This window comes from Parasteatoda tepidariorum, chromosome 2 (assembly GCF_043381705.1).
Source record: "Parasteatoda tepidariorum isolate YZ-2023 chromosome 2, CAS_Ptep_4.0, whole genome shotgun sequence".
Lineage (NCBI taxonomy): Eukaryota > Metazoa > Arthropoda > Arachnida > Araneae > Theridiidae > Parasteatoda > Parasteatoda tepidariorum.
Window position 1 is genome coordinate 88476092 of NC_092205.1, and position 22623 is coordinate 88498714.

Consider the following 22623-nt stretch of genomic DNA (forward strand, 5'->3'; position numbering starts at 1 on the left):
CTTGCAATGACCACAGTGCTGACGTGAAATATCCTCAGTTTTAGATGGATCATGGGTTAGAATCCCTTTGCCGTCAGGCTAGCCATGGGAGATTCTCATGGTCTTCCTCTCCATGTAACGCAAACGCAAAAAGTCCTCTACGAAGGCATATTTTTTCCAATACTTGATCCAGGAGTTCCCTTTTCTTCTGGATTGAGTTCAAAATTACAAAGCTACGGAATTGAACATTTGTAGTCATGAACCCAAAAATTGTGTCGGCTGTTCAATGACGGTTATAAAATAAAATAAAAAATGTGGAAAGTTTTTTTTTTTTTTTTAATGAAACTTCTATAATATGATTGGATTTAATGGCTATAATGTGGAACTTACAGCAGGCTTAATAATTTTTAGTGTGCACTGAAAAGCTGGATTTAAAAAAAAAAAGAAATTCTAAATGTTACAGGGGACTACATGATTGTTGTGCGAATGTACGAGTGTTCTGCCATTCCTATTCTGAAATACCTTCTGCAGTTTGGATTGTTTCCTCTGTCGTTAACTGTTGCTGATGTACCCTCTTACAAGACGTGTTTCCTTCTCAACCAGGAAGTGAAAAGATGTCGAGACAACAATATCAATCCAATGTCAAGTGGGTGAATTCGTATTTCTTTATTAAACCAATTTGTGATTAAATATCACATACGTTTTTTTCCTTAAAAAAAATTCGATCTCTCAAGAACTATTCGATAGATTTCATTCAAATTCTGCATTTTGCCTTGTAAAAATTACAATCTTTAAAATTATGTAAAAATTTGCATGTTGTACCGTTACCCCTCTAGCTATGATCTCTAAATTTAACTTTAGTAACGGTTACCCAGGTTATACAGTAGACAAATACCTAATGAATTACAGGGAGCTCTTAACATTTAAAACTCATTTTTATTGCAACTCTAAATCTTCAAAAAACATAATTCCACACATTTCCAAATGCTAACATGGGAATAAACACTTCCCTTTATACATTAATTAAAACAACACGCAACCTTAAAACACTCAAGCATAACCTTCAATTCATACAGTTCAAAAAAGACATTTAAGAAATAAAAACTGCATTTAACATTACTAAAAGCACTTAAGACTTGGTTTATGATGTCTATAAATCACACTTAAATACTCATTGTTCCCCCAAAAGAATTTATTGTTCACCCTCTGGAACCGTCCACCGGAATGGTAGATGAGCTCATGGGCAAACTCCTCGGCTAGGATCTCAAAATTTCTCCAGCTATTCTAACTTCATTAGGCTTAGGCATGCAGAAGGGGAATACCGGACTTCCAGCATAGATACGTTCGGACTTGGCCCACCGTCTCGAAGATATCGGCCTTCGGCTAATCTCGGTCGTTCTTCCCGCTAGAGACTTCAGTTTNCATTCGCCTTCCAATGAGGTGAACCTGGTTCGAAACCCATCGATGGCTGATCGATACGAATCCGCATCCGGTTTGCAATGACCACAATGCTGGCGTGAAATATCATCAGTTTTAGGCAGATCATGGGTTAGAGTCCCTTTGCCTTCAGGCTAGCCAGGTTCTGGGAGGTTCTCGTGGTCTTCCTCTCCATGTAATGCAAATGCGGTTTAGTTCCATCAAAAAGTCCTCCACGAAGGCATATTTTCCCCAATACTTGATCCAGGAGTTCCCTTGTCTTCCGGATTGAGTTCAAAATTACAAAGCTACGGAGTTGAACATTAGTAGTCATGAACCCAGAAATTGTGTCGGCTGTTTTTGACGTATGCCTGTTTAGGCAGAAGGGGTGCGATTGTTCTTGTTTTTCAGTTGCGCCATCTATGGCCAAGAACTCGACTTCTTCCACACCATACGTCGCACCCGTTTATAGGGCTGACCCATTCATACAACCATTCATTCATCCATCGATCGTAATTTTGACCAGAATCAGAGAACGATCGATCTCCAATCCAGTACCTTCAGAGGTTTTGATTTGTTATGGGAACATGGAGAACTTTTGCGACTCGACAGAGTTAACGTGCATCAGTCACTTTACTACACGGGAGTCTTCGGCCGGCGGGGCTCGAACCCACGAACTTTAGGACATGGGCCCAGCGCCCTACCGACCAGGCTATCCCGGCCTTGTGTCGGCTGTTGAATGACGGACAATGAAAATATAAAATAATTTAAAAAATATATGGAAAGATATTTTTTAAATGGAACTTCTATAATATGATTTGATTTAATGGCTATAATATGACTTAATGGAACTTCTATATATAGTATATATAGAATCTATATATAGAACCTATATCTTCTATATATAGAACTTCTATAATAATTTTTAGTGTGCACTGAGAAGCTAGATTGAAAAAAAAACTTTTAAATGTTACAGGGGACTATATGATTGTTGTGCGAATGTACGAGTGTTCTGCCACTCCTATTCTGAGCTACCTTCTGCAGTTTGGATTGTTTCCTCTGTCATTAACTGTTGCTGATGTGCCTTCTTACAAGACGTGTTTCCTTCTCAACCAGGAAGTGAAGAGATGTCGCGACAACAATATCAATCCAATGTCGAGTGGGTGAATTGGTATTTCTTTCTTAAACCATTTCGTGATTAAATATCAGATCATTTCTTTTTAAAAAATTCGATCTCTCAGGAACTATTCGATAGATTTCATTCAAATTTTGTATTTTGCCATGTAAAAATTACAATCTTTAAAATTATGTAAAAATTTGCATACCTTACAATTCAAAATTTGTTCAACCATTATTAATTAAAATAATAAATAATTATTAAAAATTATTTTTGTATGGGATTATCTTTATGTAAATGAATTTTATAGATAAAGGAACTTTACTTCTCTTGGAAATATTTTGAGAAACGAATTTATTGGTAGCATATTTCTAAGATTGCTGCTACCCCCTATATTTTAGGCGTCAGAAATCATAACAAAGAAAGTTATTTTTATTCACAGAAAGTTCGTTTTTGTGTTTAATTAGTCTGCAGTTAAGTATAATTAATTAGTCTGCACTTTGTCGTCTGCACTAATTAATTGGTATATTTGAGGCCACACCATAGAGCCATTAAAATTACATGAAAATTCGATAATTAGGGCTCAAATGTTATTTAGGGTCATCCATTAATTTTTGCGCATTATACTTTAATTTATTTGTTTGATTTGACATAATACATGTTAAAATATGTTAGGTATGTTAAGTTCTGTAAATTTAATAAGTAGTGTTAAAGTAATGTAAAATGAGGCATTTAAATGAATAGGAGTTAAAGTAAACACAGCTGAAAAAAGTTCCAGATTGCTTAACAATAAAATGGGTTTTATCTTTAATTGGTAATCCAATTATTTGAAAAAAAAACTGGGCGGCTTAATCACCTGCTCACTCTTTTTCCAACTTTCGGAACTGTATTTGCATTTTTTTTTTAAACGCACTCATTTTACCTGTTTTAGCCACGGTATATTGGATGCGGATTCGGTTCAAATTTTTTCTCTGGTCTATTAAATTTATTTTAAAAAATTACATTAAAAAACTTATAAAAGTAATATCAGAGGAAGTCAATTGTATTTACTAAGAAATCATAATTAAATTAAAGCTCACTATAAACATTAATACAAATGTAACGCTTTTTTCTAGATATTTCTAAAATCTACTTTTGAGTCTGACTTAGAAAAGATTTATCTGACAAATAAATTCGAATGAATAGTAATTGAATTTATTGTTACAGTCTTTTTATTTTATAAATATTTGCTATTTGTCTTTTCAAATAAAACGGGAAATATATTATTTACCCTGTGTTGTAGATTTATAAAATGTAACTATTTTTCAAGTAATTCTGATTGTAATTTTTTCTTTATATGAAGGTGACAAAGGAGACTATTACAGATACCTTCTAGCATTGCACGGTCTTTTGAAATCTTTCGAGCTTGTTCTTCATTTTGATGCAAAATTAGCTTTATCTTGCTTGGTTGATTTTAAAAAATGCCACGCTTCCCTGATGAAAGGTAATTTATAATTTTCGTTTAAATAATTTTTGATAGTTGGTATCTTATTTAAACTCCTTGAGGGTAGCTTGCATTCTTTATGCAGGTCGGAAACGCTTTTCTGCAAGCATTCAAAAATATCAAAGACCGAAAGTGAATATTTGTTTTAATGGGGAAATTTCGCAATTTTAAGTTAGCTTCTGTGCGCTCCCTTACGTAATGTTTTAAGTAATAGCGCATGCGCGCCCGTGAAAAATATCAAACTTACGTAAGACAAAGTAAGATATTTTTCAAAAATCCGTTAGTTAAAAACGCTAATGCAGTGGAATATCATTTAACTTTGACCCCAAAATCAAAACAAACATTTACAATGGACATAGGCTATCTCTACAAAGCATATGACCCAAGATACTTTGCTCTACATAAAACTGTAGTTCTATGAGCAGAAAAAAATGGTAGATTTTGATGAAATCAGCTATAAAAACTGAAGCTTATTATTTTGATTTGTGGACGAAGAATGAAAAAATTTAGTTAACGCATGAGGTCCACAAATAACCATAACTTACAGTAGTTTTCTTTAAACTACGCAGGTAAGTTGATAGTAATATAGCACGATTCATTTCTAAATTTCATCAATACATTTCTTCAAAAACGCATTCTATGTCCATATTTTTAATTTAAAGGTCGGCTTAAAGAGACAACAACATTTAACAGCTATAAACAGCGTGCTTGTAGCTTTGTCTTTGCAGTGTTAATTGCGCCAACTTAACGTAAAGATACGTATCATCTAAAATTAATACCAACCTGCGCAGTTGTTTCAAATCTTAAGTGCGGGAGCGAACGGAAGCTAACATAAAAGTGCGAAATTTCCTAATAATAAATGTACAAAAAAAGGTAACATTGGTCAAAGAAAATGTTCCTTCCACCAATGCATCAACGGCGCATGGAATTCCGAATATTCCAAGCTCGAATTTTATCGAGCAGTTACTCCAGTTTTTGCTACACCATCGAATGCTTCAGGAAAGCATTTTGAACTGATATGTGATTTCTTTTCATCATATCTTTAAAATTGTAAATAAAAAGAGCCATCTGCATGATAAAGTCAAATTATATTGGAAAGTGCCAATCATATAAAACTGGCGCAGCAAAAGATCTTTTGAAAATGAACGAGGGTTGTTTTTTTAAGGCAATTTGTAAATAAAAACCAAATAAAAGAAAATTTTCAAGAAGCAAATTTATTTTCAGAATCTACATACGTTTCTCTTTTTTTGCAACATAGTCTCCAAGTGTGTTTAAACACTTATTATACCTTACAACTAGCTTTAGAATACCCTCTTCATACAAACTTGCCACCTGCTACAATAGCCAAGAGGTTACGACAATTTTCACGTCATCGTTGTGCTGATTACCGCCTAAATGATGTGAGAAATATCCGGAAAGATTAAAATCACTCTGTGCAAGGCTGTAGGGTGGGGTGCCAAAATTCCTAACTAAAAGAGTCCATTAAAGCTGGGATCTGAGCTAAGGAGAGAGTCATTGTCATAGAATAGCAAAATTTCCTGTCAACATGGCAGGGAATTTTGCTACTTCACAAATCTGCTAGTGAATGTAGGCAGCAAATAGGGTTTTTGTCAACTGAAAACGCATCGCAGACCGCATCTCGTGCGTGGCTGCTTATTTGTCAAATTTGAACATTTTAACGACACAGAACTGACCGTACAGTTTACCTACACAGCTGCAACTGAGCACAGTTGTTCCCGAGGAATGCCGGGACACGACACAAGCACTCGTTGTGACGCAAGTGTCACCTATTAGTGTACGCAACGGAACGGCCCTTACTTAAAAAGCAACCCTCATATTTATGGATGTATTTTAAGGATGTAGTTCGGATGCAGCTCAATGTAAAATTGCTCAAGATTGCCATTTTTGGGCCCCAAAGGTCAGGTAGTTTTCTTCACATAAAATCCTATGCGGACAAATGAAATAAATTAGTAATATTAAAAACAAACGAAATTAAAAATACCCAAATAAATATTTACAAATATATTCACAAGGTGCTTAGTAAAATCCATATCCACTCTCTTCACTTCTCGAACGGCTTCAGCTATAGTTTTAAACGAGGTTTAAAATTGGAGCAGTTAAATATTCGCAACGAAATGAAACGTTTAGAGCACCTTCTGACGAAAATCTTCTAAATTAGATTTGCCTATCACAAACGGTGCAAGAGAGAGGAAAAACGTGAATTACACAGTTGTATAACATGAAGTACGAACAGACCGTTGATATTTATGTAAAGGAAACTTTTAATTCAGAAAAAACAAGTAGTGAAAAGAACAATTTTTTTTTTCGAAAATTATTTCCTTACGTCGTAGCTGAAAAACTAATGCTTCTCTTTGACATTTTTTCCTTAGCATCCAAGATAAAGCAATCATGCTTTAAAATGTTGTTATATTTTTGAAACAGGAACTCTTCCACAGTTTTCCATCAGGTAGCACTTTAAAAGGTTCCATTCCTGTTTCGTATTATCACTTTACTATACCTGTACACTTAACTTTTATAACTGTACCCATTCGAAAGAGAACAGATGCAGATTTCAGTTTTCAAACTTGTATAAATAATAGAATGTTGTTAACTCGCAAATAAATAAATCTTATCTTAAAACATCAAAGGCTAACATGCAAAAATGTTAAGTATAATGACTGCTATTAAGTTTTATTATCTACCTAAAAAATTCCTTCATAAGAAAAAATCACTTTTTGCAACAAAATATTATTTTAAATAGGTTTTTCCTGTCTTTCTTTTAGGTTGCTATGATGATTTTGTGAAACAACTAAATGATATTATACCAGAATTATATGTCAATCACTTAATACACCCTAAACTCAAAACATTGTGCCAGTTTTTAAAAGAAAAGTACTATTTCTGTGAAGAAAATCATCTTCATTTTAAAGTATGGTTAAATAAGTATTTCTACATCAGAGCATTATCTATTTTCATTAAAGGTTTTTGAGTTAAAATATACAGGTGATTGGATTAAAACGAATATTAATTAATGATTCGAAAAATTCTCGCGTATTCAGAGAAAGTTGAAAAAGTTAACATGTTATGTCGCCCAATTTGAATCTCTTAAAAATGTCATTTTGTTAGGGATCTATTCTTTTAAATGTTTATCTGTTATGCATAATCAATTTAAAAGCCTCAGAAAAGTACCGATTACCGTTGAAACGTTATTAATAGATAAAACAATCTTAAAATATTAATAATCATCGCTCAAATTATACCATTTTGGATAATTTGCCGGAATTTTTGCTGCGACAAACATTAGCGATCCTACTGATAATTATGCAAGTGTGTTCTTTTTTTTTCTAACTTTTAAGATATGTTTAACTTTTTGTCAAGTTGCTTATCTGTTATACATAATCCAATTTAAAAGCTTCAGAAAAGTACCAATTACCGTTGAAACGTTGTTCATAAATTAAAAAAAATCTTAAAATGTAAACAATCATCACGTAAATTGTAGCATTTTGGAAAATGCATAGGAATTCACGCGGCGATAAGCATTTGCAATCCTTCTCATAAGTGTTTCCGTTGTCATAACTTTTAAGATAGGTTTAACTTTTTAAGTAGTCAATCTGTTATACATAATCCAATTTAAAAGCTTCAGAAAAGTACCGATTACCATTGAAACGTTGTTCATAAATAAAAATATATCTTAAAATATAAACAATCATCATGCAAATTAAAGAAGCTTTATTATTTTATTTATTTTTCTTAATTATTATTTATTAGTATTTATTTTTGTTTTTTTTGCATATAGACTCTTATTATTCTGAAAAGGAACTTGAATACGTTCTATACGTCACTAGAGAATGTTCTGAAAGATTTCATGCTCCCTCTCTCTACCTTTTTAGTACCCGAGAGTGTTCTGCTGCAAGATTCAACTTCGGTATTTCGGTAAAATATCTTTCCCATTCATTTTTTAAAGCTTTGTTTAAAATTATTTAAGTTAATAATTTAACTCCGTTTACATACATTGTTGCTTTTTTTCATCATATTTTTAAGCCAGAAACTTTTGATGACTCAACTTTATAAATCACTTAAAAGTCATCATAGCACTTTAAAAGGCTTACTTAAAAAGGCAAAAAAAAGAAACACTAAAGTGTTTGGCTTTAGACATAGCTTATACATTTGTTTATAAGTTCCTATTTGATTTGATCAAACCTCGATAATGATTCGTCAAATTTTGATAACGTTTTAATGTTTACTTTACACACCTAAATACATATTTCGGGTTCTTAAAGTGCAATTTTCTACATTGAGAAAGATTCTAAAAATATCTGCATATCGTGGGAGCAGTAATTATAAAACAGATTATTTTATCATCTCTAAACTACTTCCCTAGTTTAGAGATGACAAAAAAATATGTGATAAAATATATTGTGATAACATATGTGCGTGTTTCTTTGTTGCAGAGTGGAAGATAAATCTGTTTTTGCAGTAAGTGCTTCCTCCCTGTCAAAAGACATACCTTGGAAAGATCTGACACTGGTCATCGAATATGAGTATGATTCTGATTCCATGTGGAAGAGAATGTGCGAAGAACAACGTGTTCCTCATGTGTTCGTCAAGTTAGCTCCTCTGCCTTTGAAAACATTTAATCAAATCAAATCCAATCATGCTTCAGGTAATTAATCATTTTCCATCTTTTCTTTAACATTTTACATAGATAGAGCAATTGCGTATTTTTGATATAATTTATTCCTCGAACTCAATATAGGAACTATTTCTTTAACGCTATCTTCCTTTTTATTTAGAAAATGAATATTTTTCATTTCGTGAAATACAAAATTTTAAGTTTTAGTACCCTTATTCCATATTTGGTGGAGCAGTCAGCTCGCCTGACTTTGAAGCCAATGGTTGCGGGTTCGAATCCCGCTCAGGACGTGGGTGTTCCTCTTTCTCTGAGTTGCTCTCTATTGAGTAATGTGTGAATGTGGTCCAACCTGTAANTATATATATTAAATTAATGCTGACAAATATTGCACATTAGTGGTTCAAAAGTAAAAAAAAAATAAAGGAAAATATTATCAAAACGTGGTAAATAATGAATAAAGATGGCAAGATAAAAAAACAACCCTTTCGATTTCCAGATGAAAAATGGTTATGAAGAACATCTCTAGCAATCAAACCGGTTTTAAAAGTTTTGATACAGCTGTTTTCAATAGTGAGTCGTCAGATTCTTATAACGTTTTGTTCCTGTATTACTTAAATATAAATTCGCGTCTACTAGTGTAACTTCGTTATTGATTCCTATATTCTAAATAGATATATTAAGACTGTTGATTACGTAATGCATTGCAGAATCAGTTTTTTCCCCGTTGAGTAAAAACAAAGTATTATAATTCAGCACAACACTTAAAGGTTTTAAATATCAAAAAAATTGTTCTGAAATTCGCATAAAGTATAAAAATATTTCAGCCACGCATGCACTTTTATAAAATTTTATTAACTTTTTTATTATTGTTTTTACTATTATAAACTACTTTCCTTGAATTATCTTACTTATTAATAGTAGCTATAATTTTTTTAAAACTAATTTATGTGAAAAATCTCAGCATTTGAACTTTATATTGCATAATTGCATTTTTTGTCGTTTTAGTTTTAAACATTTAAAATCTATAATAGATTATTAATATTATTATTTACAGAACACATTGTGAATGAAAAATGGTGATATAGTAGTGTTCCATTTTTTTAAAATAAGAAATACATATAGTATTTTGCAATGTATTTAAATTATTTCTCAAAAATGTTGACATATAAAGTGCATGGATTAATATGTTGGGCTATTCGGACATATTTAGTTAAAGCTTTGATGGCATCATTTATTTCTTTAACCATTTCATAAACATCAGTAAGTTGATTTGTTTAATTTACACGTTATTCGTTTATTTATTTTTAAGTTATTGAAATTAGTTTTGAAATATTATTCCTTAAGCATGTATTTTGATCTTTTTCTCAAAATGCTGTTGCCTTTTCCAGAGAAATCCGTCTTTAATCAGAAGAAATTCACCATCATCGTTTCGTCTACCACTCCATCAGAGTTACATCTTCTTCCCTTATTAAAATCAAAGTAAGTACCATTAATGACAAATCCAAGCTTTAAAAAACTTATAAGATAGACTTATAAGACAGACTTTTAAGATAGACATAAAAATGGGAATAAATTAGGAAAAACACATTTAATCTGGAACAAACTCAAAATTTATTCATGAGCTATCATTAGGAATAAATAAACTTCAAGTGCCAATCAACATTGTTATTATTTTTCGTTCTTTTAAAAATATAAAAGCTTTTCATACTAGTTTTTTAAATAATAAAAATTTTAACTCTTTAATGACATCTGATATTTGTTTATACTATATACTTGCTTATATATTTATTTAAACAACGCAAATGATGTTTGAATTTGTTTTATTTCACGTCTAAAAGTTTTGCTATAGTACGAATACTTTGCTAGTTTCATATTCTAATATTTGCTAACAATAAAAAATACCAAAAATATTATAATTCTTAAATACAACTTCTTTTATTATCTAATTAAAAAGCATAAACTTTTTAATTACTTAATGAATTTTCTTTATAATAATATTAAGTCTTCAAAAACAAATATTAAAACATAAAAGATAAATAACACTTACTCGACTCTTAACAGTTAGTTGATAATTGTCTCGTTTAATGGAATAATCCATTTTCATTTCATTTCCTCACTTTTCAGAAACTTAAAAACTGATACTTCAAGCTCATTTTTGTAGTTCCCTTTACATTTTGGAACTACGCATGCATATGGTATTGTTAAAAGTTGTAAAGTAATGCTATGTATATTTTTGATATGGATGGTTTATAATGACATATCCGACGGACAAACTGGACTGTTGCTCAATGAATGACAAATATTTGAAATTGGCCGCTAATCGCTTATCAGCTCTACACCACGTTATGTGACGTCACCAAAAGACCTTGGTGATCTCAACGGCCTTATTTCTTATGGGGGTACTGAATCGGAGATTGATCGTTCTCTGGTTCAGGTCAAAATTACGATCTGTGGATGTATGAATGAGTTCGTCCTATAAGTGATGGTGTGGAAGAAATAAAATTCTCGGCCATAGATGGCGCCACTGGAAAACAAGAACCATCGCACCCCCTCTGCTTTTATGGCCAAAGACAACAACAACATAAGATTTTATCTTATGTTGTGAACAAAAATCCCCTCTCACGTAATGCTTGAAGGACGTGCATTAATGAAAATTATCTTTCAGAGGTACAATCTCTTTCTACATTCGGGATTATGGAGCATTTTTACCACATCTCTATTTTGCGGACATAGTGGCAGATGAGAGAACTGCTATCGTCTTAACGAGAGGCCTTTCTTCCATCCATTCAGCAGAAAACCTCTATCATCAACTTTCTTTCCTCTACCTCAAATACGAAATGTGTTGGATCATTATAATGGAGACGAGAGAAACAATGTAAGATCATTAAGTTCTTTTCTACTATATGGATCAAAATACATAGAATCTAATAACTATGGTGTGATAGCTCTCCGAATTAGGTGCAATAACTCTGCTAGTCTGTATATATGTTACTGTGAATGAATGTGATCATTTAGCACATGCATAACATGATGAACACATGAATAGGTGGGTAGACGAAGTTTTGAAAAAAAATTGGATAAAAAATTGGGGAGCCAGGAAGCTACATATGTTTGGCTCAGACCCAAAAAAAAGCAATATTATTATAGCAGTAGGAGTAATTTAAGATAACTGTGTGATCGACGAAGGATAAATACTTTGTGTTTCCCCGTTGCTAAGTAACAAGTTGGGACAATAAAAAGAAATGAAATTAGAACTGAAAGCCTTTTCATTCATCGTTTTGTGTTTGATTGGGAATGCTTTTGTTTTAATGTTTAAGAGTTAATAGAAAGTTTCTTGGCAACAGATATTTTTTAGACTGATTTCTGCTCAAAAAGCAATGAATAAATTTAAATTAACCTAAAATTAGAATGGATTAATAAATAATTCATGATTTTCCAAGAACACATGAACCTTTCATATGACATTATTTGTATTAAGTTGTTTTCACTTATTCAAATATGAAGGCCTTAGACTAAAACTAAATGCACATTAATTGTTTTGATTATGCGCAGAGCTGTAGGACAAATTGCGAAAAGGTTCCAAAAAATGTAAGGATTCTCGAAGTGTTTATAATTATAATTGATGAAATTAGTGAAAGTTACATTTTAAAAACATTGAAATATGTCTGTTTAAGAATATAGTATGATTAATTTCGTAAAAATTCGTTTCATTTTGCCAAGTATGTGAGTTACGTTACTTTCCTTGGATAATTTTTCTTTGGATTTTTTAAGGCACTGTACAGTGGGCAAGAAAAAAAACGGACCCTGACTAACTTTTGATCTAATAATCGGATTCTCACGTTCTGGGACTAGTGGCTCGAGGTTGGGGGGATATCAAATATGCTAATTAATAAGTGCAGACGATATTGCAAGTTACAAAATCAGGCACAGAAGCTTACTTTCTCTGAATTAACATACCCTTTTTTCGACGGATTCATATTTCTAACCCCCCCAAAAAGTAGCCGCAATCTGGAAAATATGGTCCAAATAATTTCGCTGAACTTTTTAAGCAAGTAGAAGCATAAGCCAATTGAAAATTTTTTATTCAAAGTTAATTCCACGCAAAGAAATACTTTTAATAAATATTCATTATATTTTAACATTTTATTAAAGAATGTTCGATTTTTAATTACGCGGTATACGATTTTTTGTACCATTTTAAAGAATATAATTTTGCATGGCGAAATACAAAATTCGAGCGAAATTGGTTCAATGGTTCCTGAGAAATCGGATTTTAAATATTTGACTTTTTTGAAATTCAATTTCTCAGGAAATGTTTACAGTAATATAAATAAATAAATAACCAAATAAATGAAATTTTTTTTCTTTCTATGTTTTGAAAAAGTGATGTAGAAAACGTTTCGAAATTGTATTGGTCTGCATTTGAATTATGTAAAAAGCATGCCACTTGCAAATTTAAGGTATGTCTTTTTTTATTGTTTCATCTCTTTGTGATTTTGCGTCTATCCTTAGTCATTATTAAGTACCAAATCTCATTTTTTTAACAATACTGTTTAATTAAATAAATAGGGTTCAGAAGTATATGAAATATTTTAAAAATTTTGTATTAAGTACAACATCATTTTTCCTTCTAAGGAAAGATATTTTTCCCTTGATTATCTTCATTTCATGTTTGTATCATAGGAAATTTATTCCGACCAGTATGACAACTATATCGATTCTTAACATGACCACAAATAGTGATAATGTGACCACAAATAATGATAAATGATAATGTATGGAGAAAAATTTAAACGGAAAAAAAATGCTTGCATTCATGTGGCATTAATATTTAAAAATGAAAGATTGACGAGCGAAGTAGCGTGAGAATTGCAATAGTGATAGTATCGGTACCTTTCACGGTTATAAACTATCGGAAGAAAGATTCACCGATTTTGTAAAACCGATTAACCAGTTTGATTGAGAGCATTTAAAATGAATGTAAAGTCACGTTAAAATATAAAAATATAAAAGTCTAGAACAGAAGAACGCGTTGTTATTATGATACTTGTTTAGTGGCATAAGGTGATTTATTACCAAATGTTTGCCGTTAGTGATGAATTTGAATTTTAAATTTAAAATAGCACGAGTATTATTTTCAAGTAGATGCACTTTTAAAAATTAACTACCTTCAAATGCTTAAAACTTAATGTGTTTTTCATGCTTGAACAAAATGTATAAAAAAGACAATTTAAAAATTCAAGTAAAATCACTGTTGAAGTAGAAAATACGAGATATATTTTATTTTATAGATTGTTTTTGCTCAAAATGTTAGAGAAATGGCTGATCTAATTGAATGCATTCTTTCAAATACTGCAAGATTATCTTCAAAATTGAAATCTAGTTCTACTTATGGTGTAACATTTGAAGAAGAAATGACGAAAGTAAATAATTTTCTGTACTTAACATTTAAGAAAAATTCTATTTTGTATGATCATACCTTTTTAAGAATAATAGTTCTTATGCATCAGCAAGCTGACTAATAAAGCTTCAACATTACTAAGCATAGCTAATGGCGCTAACTATCATTGAAACTTATGAATGTTAACTTATGAAACTCGAATTGAAAGATGGTAACGGTGGAAAGTTATCTAAAAAACTGAGGATAATATTATTGAGTACTAAAGATTTATCGGCTATTTGAGATCTTTACCAAATGATTTTGCAAGTACAATCTTACAAAAATACTTTTTATTTTATTTTATTTTCGATACTTCCCCATTAATGGTGTCAATGTATCATTATGTAATCAAAAGTAAAATATATATGTGCTCGAGTCAATCAAGTGTCGAAAAAATTATGTTACAGCTAAAATTTAATTCTTGGCCACCCATTTGCATGCCAAGATTTAAGTACGTATAAATCTTCCAATATGTGGGTTTGGTCATGCATAGTGGGCAAAAAAATATAAAATGATGGTATTTAAAATAACTTTTTATCTAATAGTTGAATCTTCACGTGCTAGGACTTAATGATTCAAAGGGAGGACCTCAAAATTGCTAATTAATTAGTGAAGACGATATTTTATGTTACAATTTCAAGTACAAAAATAAACTTTCTTTGAATTAGAGTTAGTGTAATATTTCTGCACCCGTATATATCTTTAAATAAGTCGATGTCATTTAAATAATGTATAAATACGTTCTTGAGACTAATTTTAAACTCAATGTTTATTTTTCAGAGAGCTTTTAATGCCTCAAATGTTTATTTATTATTTTTTCTATGCATAGGAAGAACTCTTTCTCGTATCTTTTCCATCATTGAATCCATTTGTGTAAGTAAAAAATAAAATTTTTATTGCTCTAAGTAAAAAATATTTAAAAAAAAAATAATAACGTAATTATTAAATTTTGTGTAACATGTATTTTTTCTAACCTTCTACAATGATTTCAATTTTGATTCATTTTATTTTCGTTAAATATATACATTATTATAAATTAATCAAAGTAATCCTTTCGTATATTTTAGTTTGAGTTACTTTATTAAATACTTGTAACTTTTGCAACAAATAAATATTATAATTCTCTCATTGAAAAATTTTCTAAATAATGAAAACAGCAGTGTGCAGAAAATTAGACAGAAAAAAGAAACGTATGAATAGCAAAAACGAAAAACTCTCGAAATTCAAAGTGTTTGATCTAATGATTAGAATTTCGCGAACAAAGATACAATTTTTAGGGTTTAAAGCCACTTAACTCTAATTGATTGGTACAGTCTAAATTTTAAGTTACAAAAACTCACATAATTCATTAATTTTTTCCCCCAAACAAACCATCTTTTTCCGATGGATTTTGATCTTCATCCCTGAGAGATTAGGAAACGGTAATACGGATGATATTGGTCAAAGGTCATACGATCTATCAGTTCATTGGACGAGAAAAGAAAGACTGCAGGTGATGACTTACTTGAATGTCAATTTTATTCATATTTTATAACCGTCGGTGAACAGCCTACCCGATTTTTTGGGTTTACGACTTATGTTCAATTCCGTAGCATTGTCATTTTGAATCCAATCCAGAACACAAGGGACCAAATATTGGGAGAAATTTGCCTTCGGCTAGGACTTTTTTGATGAAACTAAGCCTCATTTGCGTTACATGGAGGGGAAAACCATGAACACCTCCGACGGTTAACCTGACCGCAGGGATGCTCTAACCGACCATCTGTCTACCACTGAGGATATTTTACATCAGCACAGTGATTGGTGCAAGCCGGATGAATTGACAGCAGGATTCGTATTAAACAGACGTATCCCCCGGTTCACCTCATTGGAAGACGAATGCTGTATCCCCTGAGCTATCATGGCTCTTGAATGTCAATTTAAATCAATTCTTTCAGCGTATGAAAAATTATGCATAAAGGTAAACGTAAAAAACAAGCAACGTAAGAAACAAACATCGGTGATTGAGTGGTAGAAGGCTCGCCTCCGTAATTTATTTGCCATCTGCAAAGCGATTTCAAAAATATTCTTCCGGACTTATTGCTATGCACAAAAATAAATTAATTAATGGGCGGTTAAAAAAACGGAACACCTGAATAACTTCCGATCTAATGATCAAAATTTCCATGTACTGAGATGCAACCATAGAAAATTCAAGAGGTAAACTTCAAGTATACTAATTAGTTTAGTGTGCAGCTGATATATCAAGTTACAAAATGAGTTACACATATGTACTTCACCAAATAATTATGTTATTTTTTCCCCCGACAGAATCTGACTTTTTGACAAAAAATGACATTTTGCTCTTGTAATAAGAGAGAATTGATACAATCTCTAACATACGATCTACATTAAAACGGTTGAAAGTTTAGGCTTAAAGTAACATAAATTTTACTTTATGGGTATTTCGTTTCACTATTCCAACGAATTTTTTAGGCATAATTATAAAGCTCGTTTTAACAATAAAAAATTATAACTTAATGGTCTTGGAACCATAGACCACTCTTTTGACTAAACCAGGACAATATTTTTTCAGATCCGTAGTGGCTCAGGGAATAGAGCATTCGCCTTTCAATGAGATGAACAAATTCCGCACCCGACTCGCACCGACCACAGTGCTGACGTAAATTGTCCTCAATGGTAGACGGATCATAGGTTAGAGTCCTCTTACTGTCAGGCTAACCGTAACGCAAATAAGGGCTAGTTTATAAAAAAAAGTCATTCACAAAGGCAACATTTCTCCCAATATTTGATCCAGGAGTTCCTATGTCTTCTGGATTAGGTTCAAAAATTACAAGGAAACGGAAATGAACATACGACCCATTTACGTGAACCGAAAATTGGGTCGTCTGTTCAAAGACGGTTATAAAAACAAATATATATCTGTTTCAAAATCCTTCACGCTTTCAGTATGTTTATATTCAGCAAAGGTATGTTTTTCTGTCTAATTTGAAAACTTAAAATAACTCCGGCCGCAGTCTATTGGCATTATAAAAGTACATCAACCTTTCGAACTATTGATTGAATCTGATTGATCTGCTTTTTTTATTTACCATCGTGTATCAGCATATTCAAAAATTATTCAGGGGGTTTCCTTTTTTTTTTTATAGAATATTACTGTTATAACGGCATTTTGTCTACTCCTATCAGAGAAATGTTGCTTCTGTTTATTCGTATTATTATTTACAGTATGTTTTGATGTTTCAGAGCGAACTTAATGCTGTCTGAAAACAGATTACTGACTCCACTGACTTTGGATTTTGCTCATTTAGCTGAAAGATTTCCCAGTGTACCTGAACGTTTCCTGAGAGTAAATCTATTGATATTTATTCAATTTAATCCTTTGAATCAATTCAATCCTGATGCGTGAAATATTTTATTCAATTTAGTCCTCTCATTCGATAGTTGGGGGAGCAATTACCAATCTATACCTGCAACTCTGGATGTTAAAATGTTTGCAACTTAATGTTTAGTCATCACTTTATTTGATTTAATGTTTAGTCTACAAATATTAAATGATAAGCAGCGATTGCTCAAGAGATAAAGCGTTCTCCTTCCAATGAGGTGAACTGGGTTCGAATCCCAACGATGGCTGGTCGATACAAATCCACTTCCGGCTTGCACCGACCTCAGTGTTGACGGGAAATATCCTCAGTGGTAGACGAATCATGATTTAAAGTCCTTTTGCCGTTAGGCTAAGCGTGGGATGTTCTCGTGGTCTTCCTCTCCATGTAACGCAAATGTGGGTTAGTTCACTGAAAAAGTCCTCCACGACAGCAGATTTCTCCCAATACTCGATCCAGGAATTCCCTTATCTTCTGGATTGGGTTCAAAAGGACAAAGCTACGGCGTTGAGCATTAGTAGCCGTAAACCCATAAAATTGGATCGGCTGTTCAAGGACAGTTATAAAATATAAAATAAAATATTAAATGATAAATGTGTAAATATTGAGTTACATTTTCTAAACTTTAAATGGTTGCTTTTGTGGGGGAAGGAGTTACAGACCATGTCAACCTTCATTTATCAAGAGGTACCCCAAGTTTGAATCGAGTCAGCATGCCTTAGATACTATTCAATTGATGTTTAAAAATCGTAGTGGTAGTTGGGGGGGAACACCACAGTACTCCCCCTCCAGAATTTTTTAAGAGATTTTTATATTTACGCAGGAGATATCATGCTTTGGACAAAATAAATCTATATTAAAAATATTCTTAAAATATTTTTGGAAAGAAATGGGCATTTCCAAGAAAATGATCCGGATATTTTAACATGATATCAGTTAAAACAAATCAGGTTTTCAAAAAATTTAGACAAAATTGGTTAAGTGCCCGATCTCTTGTTTCTTTAATATGCGAGTTTGGAATATCGTTTTTTGCTTACAATAAAAATAGTTTTAAAATATTCCTTAAGTACTTTTCATAAAATATTTTCAGAAAATATCACGTGCACGTTTTAACATAAGACCAGTTTCAAGAAACTCCACTTTTCAAAAAATTCTTAAAAAATATCGCTAAGTGTCCATTCTATTGTTTCTTTTATATTTAAGCTAGAAATGTTATGTTTTAAACAAATTAAATTGATTTTCAAATTATTCTTTGATGTAGTTTGGAAAATATTGGCAGTGCTTTTTCGCATATGTGATTGATATTAATGAAATTAAGTGTTTTCTGTGAGTGAAAACACTTTTACTAAATTTACCTTTAAATGTAGTTAAATGCATCATAAACTATGACAACTTACTTAGGTTTTTAAAAAGGGTGTTTTTAGCGACCATGACAAGTTAGTAGAACCGATTAGTATTAGAAAACTCTGTCACCACTGTTTTGTTTAGTCCACGAACTTGACATGATTTTTCAAAATAACTTTTGAAAAACATGGATAAGTTTACGCTGTTTAAAGCATTTCCAAATTTTCCTTTTTCCAGTGCTTTTACTCGTCATTGGACAAGGAATTCACCTTTCCTGGAACACCGCAGTGTTCCGCATCGAACACACCGTATTCGAGTGAAGATGATGAAAATGATAGACCCAGCCAATCCTCCTTTAATTTTTCCCCCAACCTTCAGGACACAAGCGAGTACGAGTCCGATGGCAGAGGAATGGACGTGGAAGAAGTCAACCTGGACGTCCAGCGATTATGCAACGAACCATACCTGACAGACAGCAACTCAAATGACCAAGTCATGGAAGTTGATCTCAGGTCAAATGCATCAAGTGATGGATATAAAGAATCGAACTCATATCCTTCACCTTCTGAGGAAAGATGTCTCAAATTCGCCTCTTTAAATAAGCTGAATGAATGTTTGAGTAACCGCGACTTTTCACTCCAAGGCTTGAGTACATTTTCTGACACTCAAAGGAAGCGTCATAATTTCGAGAACACTATCGAACGTATTATGTCACCCGATCTGGTACCTCAAAAATCATGCCTTGACGTTTGTTTTTATCCAAATGATCCATTAGTATCATTTAAGCAGCAGGCGAAAGAACCTCTTAAGAGGAAGTGTACTCCAGAAGACCCTGAATTGCAATGTCTGAAGAAGAGTTGCAGAGTTCAGAAAGGGTTGTGTTCTAAAACAGTGACCAAACAAGATCTGTACCTGCATTCACCGTCCGGCGGTTGTCACAGCCGTGAGCCAGTTTCTGAAAAGGTATTTTCGAGTGACCATCCAGATTATTCTCATTACTTTTCACCTCCAAGACAACATGAAGCGAAGAGACAATTTGGTAAGTGCAAACATCAAAATTAATTCAGTTTCAATATATGAAAGGATAAATTTAAAACATTATCCTTTAATATAGAAGCAATACATTTCCTGTTGAGTCAAGATTATTCAATTACATAAAATACCAACCACATTTTTAACGTCTCTTAAAAACATATCCCTTGCACAGGATTCAGTTTCTTAAACATAACTATTGGACAAAACCACCAAAGTATTATGGATGATAAAAGTAATCACCCAATGATATACATATATACACCGAAGAGCCATTACATTATGACCACCCTGGGGCCCTACCATGAACTACCGGGAATGGAATGAAGATTCCCGGCTGGAAAGTGAAACTGGGAAAGTTTGGTTCCATGAATGCTCAATACCGTACCATGAACACTCCCTTGGAATCTGACATTCCACGATAACTCGCTCTGAGGGCGTGGCTAAAATTTAACCAATCACACAATTTACTTTAGATTTTCTTTTTGAGTTTGGCAGCATTAGCATGAGTAAAACAAAACGAGCTTCTGCTATTTAGATAATATTTTTGACTTATTGTTTTATTTTTATAGTGTTTTTTGTTTTCATTAGACTAAAAAAACATAATAACATAATAACATAAAATACAAATTTCATAAATATTTTTTGAAACGTTTTTATTCTTTTTTGTATTTCTTATTATAAATAAATTGTTTACTTTATAATACATCATGCCTGTAAAAAATTCTTTTNCGAATGTACAAGAATGTAATGAAATATTCGATCTTTCACCTACGTTTTTGGTGTTTGTCGACATTCACCGGTGAAAGTCAACAACCACCTATTTCGGTCATTCGCCGTAACATATATAAGTATACTGTGAATGACCGAAATCAAGAGAATGTCGACTTTCACGGGTGATATAAGCAATCACATAGTCGTTTTGGTAAATATCCAAAATATTTGTTATATCTGATTTGATATCAATTTATTCATTAATATTATTATATTTATTCGATATTTTAATGTCTGATGTGGATAGATTAGGGAAAACTTAACCTTAAAAAAACATTGATGTGGGGCATACCGGTCAAATGTATACCGGGCAGTGGCATTGAACCTTAAAAAAAACATTGATATAGAGTATACCGGGCAGTGGCACTTACCTGGACTTAGTATCTATTTCAAACATTTACCAAACCGACTATGTGATTGTCAGATTGTCAGTAGAAGTCAACAACCACCAATTTTGGTCATACTCACAGTAATATATATATATATGATCGCTATTTTGATTCTTTTCATGTTATGAAGATATCAAAGATATCAGTCCAAGATAACATAAATTTATTAAGATAAGATTATAAGTTTCCGAAGCTTATATGACCAGCCCTTAGCCAGTTAAATGTTTCGTCGAAAACTTTTGACTTATGACAAAAACTTATGACGTCGAAAACTTTTGTTTGCTGTCTAATCCATGCTACCTGCTTTCGACTTCTTCTTAGAAAACCGAGTAAGCATCTTTGTATAGTTCTGAGCCTTAGTAGTTCAGTTTGGTTTATTAGTTTAGTTGTTCTAAGCCTTAGCCTAGAGATAGCCTGATTCCCATAAGTGACGGTAACACTTATTAGCTGAAAACTTTTCTCTTTACATAAGATGGCATATTACTTTTTAGAAAGATGCTACGTTTTCCAAAAGAACTGTAACCAATTTTGAATCTCAGAATTTCTGCTTCTTCAAGTACAGCACATTTGTATGGGTCTTAAAGCACTGCTTTACGCTCAAGCACTTTATATGTTAAATGAGCATAAAGGAAGCAATTACGCTTGCATAAAACAGTGAGTTATGAGACCCCAAAGAATGATAGTTTTATAAATCAAACAAAATAAATTCTCAAGTTTAAAGGAGTGTTGACGTTATGTTAAACAAAATCATTATTAATACTGAAATTCACACAACTGATCCCTCTTATTAAGACAATTGGATACTTGCAAGTCACGCATGTTCAGCCAATCAGGTTCGATCACACACTTGTGACGTCACCTACAGGTATCCAATTAAATCTGATCCGAAAATTGATTTATAGTGAAAATTGACCCAAGCTCTGAAGTTGTAACCTTAAAACACCATGCACAACCACATGATTAAACACAATCATGTGATTAATTGCAAGCAACCAATTGGGCATTGTTTCATTAAGTTAATTGAACAAAGTTATTTTTGTTGATAAAAAATGTTCTTTAGTTAAAATATTTTTCAGGGAGTATTCCTTTTTTCCTTTTTAGATAATATTCGTTATTGTTATTCATTATTCATAATTAGATATAAATGTTATTCATTTTTAGATCCTTATACTTCTGCTTCTCAGAGTATCCCTTTGACTCCCAGGACAACTCGGAGGCTTGCCTATGAGGGTGCACGAGGTCAAACTAGATTAGTATTCCTCTAATTACTATTGCTTTGTTAATTTATTAAGAGCATATAAAATTCGTTTGTATGTTTTTTCGTTTGTTTGTTTATTTATTTGGTATACAAAAGTAACTACAACCCATTCACCCCGAATTTGGTGCGAAAAAAAAAGATACAATCACGTTCATTAATTAGTGCTCAGTAGTTAGTTCTCTAGTTATTTTGTGCTTTGCAATATATCTCTGGAACTAACAGAGGGAATCAAAAACTCCCAATTGGATACCTTGAAGTGACGTAGTGTGGGTATCTCGAGCCTGATTGGTTATTAAAACGTGGTTTTGTTTAAGTTAGCAACTGTTCTTTACATTCTATTTCGAGTTAACTTACCCCGTCAAGTATCAATTCTCT

At 32.2% G+C, this 22623-nt stretch overlaps 1 protein-coding gene across 2 annotated transcripts; it reads left to right on the plus strand.

The window, feature by feature from the left end:
* The first annotated feature begins 447 nt into the window (after positions 1-447).
* LOC107449058 (protein shortage in chiasmata 1 ortholog) lies at positions 448-22309 on the plus strand. 2 transcript variants are annotated; one of them, XM_043054364.1, is made up of 13 exons: positions 448-625; positions 3855-3995; positions 6779-6924; positions 7792-7928; positions 8447-8658; positions 10017-10107; positions 11294-11503; positions 13013-13088; positions 13920-14051; positions 14898-14941; positions 17315-17417; positions 19033-19834; positions 22152-22309. In XM_043054364.1, exons 1-13 carry the CDS (start codon positions 451-453, stop codon positions 22253-22255), a joined length of 2373 nt encoding a protein of 790 aa, XP_042910298.1. In that variant the 5' UTR covers positions 448-450; the 3' UTR covers positions 22256-22309. The 2 variants fall into 2 exon arrangements, with proteins under 2 accessions (XP_042910298.1, XP_042910297.1); XM_043054363.1 differs by lacking the exon at positions 448-625 and adding an exon at positions 2377-2554.
* The last annotated feature ends 314 nt before the right edge of the window (positions 22310-22623 follow it).